The 5,481-nt window shown below is 60.8% G+C and overlaps 1 protein-coding gene across 1 annotated transcript in view; it reads right to left on the bottom strand.

Moving 5' to 3' along the window:
* The window catches only part of GRIN2C (glutamate ionotropic receptor NMDA type subunit 2C), an 11,000-nt gene that overhangs the window by 913 nt on the left and 4,606 nt on the right, over window positions 1-5,481 (bottom strand). Inside the window, 9 exon segments of the mRNA XM_025047116.1 lie at window positions 9-194; window positions 626-858; window positions 1,761-1,948; window positions 2,074-2,234; window positions 2,627-2,856; window positions 3,151-3,276; window positions 4,572-4,725; window positions 5,076-5,241; window positions 5,397-5,481. The exon segment at window positions 5,397-5,481 is cut by the window's right edge and continues 55 nt beyond it. Coding sequence (XP_024902884.1) covers window positions 9-194; window positions 626-858; window positions 1,761-1,948; window positions 2,074-2,234; window positions 2,627-2,856; window positions 3,151-3,276; window positions 4,572-4,725; window positions 5,076-5,241; window positions 5,397-5,481 — 1,529 coding nt within the window.

Genomic DNA, 5,481 nt, shown 5'->3' with positions numbered 1-5,481 from the left:
CGGCTGCCCCAGTTCTCAATGGTGCGCGTGGCGCGGTCCAGGGAGCTGCTCACGCCTGCTGTAGTCACCATGTCACGCGCCGCCTGCAGCATCTTGAGCACGCTGGCCTGGGCGGAGCTGGCAGTGAGGTCTGGGCTGGGTGGCCGCGCGGGGCTGGCCAGGCTCTGCACCCCGCCGAAGCAGCTGTAGATGCCCTGGGCGGTAGGGAGGACACACGCTGTGAGCGGCGGCGTCCTCCTCTCGGGACAAGCCCACCTCCCTGTCCGAGGCACCAGCCCAGGCACCTCTAAGTCCTAGGAAGCAACTAACATTCATTAGGCCGCGCCTACTCGCTAGGCGCCATGCTGCTGTGAGAGTTTACAGAGGAGTTATCTGAGGCTCCAAGAGGTTCCCTCCTCCTAAAGTCACACAGCTTGTAAATGGCAGGGAGGACGCCAGCCCGCGGCAGCCTGGCTCCAGAGTGCTGCCCTGCCTGATGCAGGGCTCTGCTCCTCTTCTGCTGGCAGGCCAAGCCACCTCCCGGGCCTTCAGTGTTCACGTCTGCAAATGGGGCCATGGCTAGCTCTGACTTATCTGAGTTGGTGCCGATAGAGCTGGCTCTGTCTAGAGCGGGGTGGCCACCCACCCTGCTGAAGGCCAACAGGAAGTCCAGCCGGGACGTGTTGGGCACAGAGTGGCGCAGCTTCCAGTACACGAGGTGCTCCCAGGCGAAGACCAGCAGGGCCAGCCCCATGGCCACGAGCAGCATGTAGAAGACGCCCGCCATGTTGTCGATGTCCAGCTTGCTGCTCATCACCTCGTTCTTCTCGTTCTGGCAGATCCCCGAGAGCCACACCGTCTCCAGCTTCTGTGTCTCCCCTGGTTGGGGCACACCTGGCTCAGGAAAGACCCTCCCAACGCCCACCCAAGCCTTGAGCGAGGAAGGGTCTGGAACCAGGGTGCCACCCTTTGTAGGCCCACCCAGGGACTCCAGCCCAGCGGGGGCGGGATTGGGGGTCGGGGTGTCAATGAGCAGGAAGAAAGGAGAGTGGGGGCTGGGGTGGGCAGTGCCAGCCTTTGACACACCCACCTCTCACATGGCCAGTGAAAGCTTGTTGACTGGGTGAATGTTATCACTCATTTATTTGTCAAACGCATATCGATTCCCTACATGCCTGGTATGGAGCTGGGCACACAGACAAAAGGCCCAGACCCCCGCGGAGACCACGAGCACCTTCTTTGTTATTACTCTCATTACTCTATGGTACTGATGGAAAATCAGACCGTTCGTTATATATCTAAGCATTGGAACTGTAAACTCGAAGCTTTCTCTGGGTTTTAGGGGCAGGCTCAGCTGGAGCCCTCACACACGTGAGCCCCTGGTGCCGAGGCTAGCCTGGGCCCCAGCTCTGACTAGGCAAGCCCTTGGCATTACCCCAGGTAATCTCGAGATGGGAAAAGAAATTCAGCCATCCCCAACCCCCGCTGTGTGGCCCGAGCTCCTTCCTGTCTTCCTGCCCTTCAGGGACTCCCCAATCCTATTTCCTACTCCCTCCCGGCAAACCCATCTCTTCGCCAGTTCTCCATTCACTCCCTCCAAATACTCCCTGCCCCCCCACACACACACACCGCCCCATCCGCTCACCCCAGAGACCTCCCCCTGCACACACGCCCTGCGGACTCAGAACGGCGGTGATGCTGACCAGCCTTCTGCAGTCACCTGATCCAGCTCCATGACTCACCCTGGACCCGCCCCAGTCCCCGGCAGTGGCAGCACCCACCGTCCCCCAGGAACTGCAGGAGCGCCAGGTCGATGGCCCGCTTCCAGTGGGAGTCCTTCTGCATGGCGATGCCATAGCCAGTGGTGGCAAAGACCTTGCCTGAGCCAATGGTGACCAGCTTGCAGCCCTCGTCCTTGCCCGCCATGTAATTGAGGACAGCGGCATCATAGATGAAGGCGTCCAGCTTCCTAGGGACAGGTAGAGCCCTCAGACCAGGGACCATGTGGGGTGGGGACACCAAACTAGGGCCTGACATGTCACTGGGGAGATATGTGGGTAGAGACAGAGGACGAGTTCAGGGCTGAGGACCCACCCCATCTTGAGGCTAGTGAGTGCATCCTCCACCGAGCGCTGGTTGAACTTGACCATGTGGGTGTGCATGTCACGGTAGTTGCTGCGGATGTTCCTCTCCGTGCTGCCATTGGGCACCGTGCCGAAGCGGAAGGGTGGGTACTGATCTTGAGGCCGCTGAAACTGTGGGCAGAGGGCAGCCGCCATTTGTGACCCTCCCCCCAAACCTTCTAGGCATCACCTCACCACCCACCCCCCGGCCCCATCCCCCAACCCCATCCCCAGAGTCTGCACTTGCATAGTGAGAGCAGAATGGTCTTAGATTCTGTCCAGGCCACTCCTGTGTTACAAATGGAGAAACTGAGGCCAGGACAAGGAGAGACTTACCCAAGGCCACTCGTTCAGTGGACCCGGGCCATCTCTCCCCCACCAGCCCCCACCTCACCAGGCTCCCCATCTCCTTCCTGCTCCAGCCTCCAGTTCAAATTCTACTGACTCCAGTTGTCCTGTGTCCCACCCAAGGCCTTCCCCTGCCCTCACATCCCCCCACCCTCCACCAGCGGTGGCCCCAGAACCTTCTTGTCACTGAGGCCAGACACAGTATCTATGTACTGCTCCTGAATCATGAAGGCAGCCAGGTTGGCAGTGTAGCTGGCGAGGAATATGACGGCGAAAAAGGCCCAGACCAGGACCATGATCTTGCTGGTGGTGCCCCGGGGGTTCTCGATGGGCACTGAGTTGTTGAAGACCAGCGCCCACAGCAGCCACACGGACTTGCCAATGGTGAAGGATGGGCCTCCAGACTCTGGGGGCGAGAGAACAGATACTGGGGATCTTCTCGCCCAGCGCAGAGGGGCTCAGGCCTCAACCCACCTGACTCCACAGCTCTTGTCCCCCACTCTCTCCTGGGTGGGGACCCCATCCCTAGCCATCCCCACCCCAGGGCAAGTCAGCTGACCTTGTTTCTCTCTCGTGTATCTGATCGGCCCCTTGTGTGTTGTCCGAAGGCCAGAGACCTCCCACAGGACCTGGCCCTGAACCCACCCATCTGGGACGAGGCGACCCTGCTCCTCCCTTCCAGGCCCAGGTGAGAGCTTACTCTTGCCGCTGGTGAGGTTCTGGTTGTAGCTGACGGGGCTGAAGTACTCGAACGTGAAGACAGTGATGGCCACCACGGTGAGGCACATGACAAACATCATCACCCACACCGAAGGGCTGTAGGGCTCTGGGAACAGAGGGAGGTGGCTCAGAGCCCTCTGTGCTGCCCCGCTCACCCACAGCCCCGAGAGCTGGGTCCAGGCGCGATGGGTCAAAGTAGGGCCCATCAGCCCAGCAGACTGAGCAGAGGGGTCTCTGACTGAGAGCAGCACAGCGCCATGAGAAACGCCACCCCCACCGCCCCCGAGGGAGGTCAGGCTCTCCAGCATTCTTGGTCTCCCCCTCCTACCTACCCTGGTACAGGGTCCCATCGCCCCACCCTAGGACATCTCCCTTTGACTTCATACCTCTCCTGGCTCTCATTCATCTTCCCCCCACTTCCTTTCACAGAAAGAAGGTCTATATCCTTCCCTTCCCTCTCCCATCCCTCTGCCTGCAACCGGTGTCACCTCACCGCCCCGCCCCCGCCCCGAGCCTGAGCCCGCAGAGCCACATCAGCAAGCCCAAGGGATTTCTTCCATCCTCTCCTCCCTCGCTGGCCAGCCCTGCTGACCACACTCCTGTTCTGGAACTCTCCTGCCTGGCCTGGCATGGACGAGCTGCTTGTTCTGCCTAGAATCAGGGCCTCTGAGGTCAAGTCTAACTCCTCATCCAACTGACACGGAAACCTAGGCCCGAGGAGCTGGGGAGACTGGTCCGTGATCAACGGTTTCAGTCTCCCCGAGGAAGAAGTCATTACTGCCATAAGCATGTGCTCCTCTGAGGCCGCGCTCATCTCTGAAGTGGAGTTTGTTGTCTTCCCTGTGGCTGAGGAACCCTGATCAGAGAGATTCAGTGACTTGCCCAAAGCCATACAACAGGAAGGGGCAGAGCGGGGACTCCCTCCTCTGCTCCTGGCCTCACGGCTCTCTGTCAGCCCCACACTGCAAGTCTCACCTGACCTCCTGACTGGACCCTCCGCGAAGTCCAGGATTATGGCTGCATCTGAGCACCTATCAGGGAGCCTGACACAAGGGGCTGCTGTACAAATGCTGATTTCCTAATCCAGTCAGAAACCCCAGCTCTGGGTGGGCTCCTCCAACCCCCAAAGGAGCATCTCCCCTCGTCCTGCTGTCCCAGCCCACCAGGCGCGTCCTGAAGCCAGCCTGCCTTCCTGGGTTTTCCGTCCCTTACAATGGCACCACCATCTCTCTCGCTCCCCTCCACCTCCCACCCTTACCCGACACCCAGGCCCAGAGGCACCCAACGCTGCTGTGCTTGCCCTGTGAGGGCCCACCCCAAGCTCACCATCTCCACGCAAGCTCCACACATCCAGATCGTGGGCCCCTCCACCCCAGTCATCCCTGCCCACCCGAGCCGCACCCAGGAAGGCTGAGGGGGACACGGTGCCATTGCTGCGAGCCACCATCACACTGATGCCCGTTTCCACGAAGGGCACAGAGAAGTCCACGATCTCAGAGCGCTCCTCGTTGATGGTAAGGGAGCCGATGGCCATGTCTGCCCGCTTGTAGTACACCTGGGGGCCAGAGAGGTCCAGCCCAGATTGGAGGAGGGGCCCCCACAGGCTGGGGCACTCCCCTCAGTCTTCTTCTGCACCCCCGAGCACCCATCAGCTGTCAGTTGTTCCCATCTGGGGTCCTCAGAGCTCCACTTTCAGTGCTGGCCACCCGAAGGGGCATCATCGGTGACGGCTGTTTCCCCTGCCAGCTGGGAGACCCTTAAGGAGCTGGGTCTGGGACCCACCCTGACGATCCCCAGCACAGGAGGAAAGGCCCTGGGAGCAGCTGGGAATGGCTAAGTGATGTGGGACCTGGCCAGCAGGTGGGCTGGCGGGTGGGCTCAGGTGGACCTCGGGGGTAGGCCTACCTCCCCGATCATGCCGTTCCATACGCCGTGCACCCTCTTCCCATGTTTGCCATTGGTCACCAGGTACAGGTCGTAGGAAAACTTGACCACCTTGGCCAGTTTCTTGAGGATGTCAATGCAGAAGCCCTTACAGCAAAGCTTGGTATAGGGGGCTGTGTCACCACTGCTGCCACCAAGAGACCACCAGGAGTCAGAGCCAGCAGCTCCTCCCAGCCTGGCATGTGGACCCCGCCCCCGTACCCAAGCATAGGACACACACAACGCCTGCCGTCAGGTGGCAGCACACGGCTCACACCAGGCCTCCCGTGAGCTCCTGCAGACCTGAAGGTGTGGTTGCTCTGCCTGCGGCAGGGCACCGTGTTGGGCACACAGCCGCCCGTGCCAGGGTCAGGGCTCTCCACAATGA

The sequence above is a fragment of the Pteropus alecto genome, unplaced genomic scaffold, assembly GCF_000325575.1.
Source record: "Pteropus alecto unplaced genomic scaffold, ASM32557v1 scaffold134, whole genome shotgun sequence".
Lineage (NCBI taxonomy): Eukaryota > Metazoa > Chordata > Mammalia > Chiroptera > Pteropodidae > Pteropus > Pteropus alecto.
Note: the sequence above shows the minus strand (reverse complement) of the source record. Positions and strands in the feature narration are given on the sequence as shown.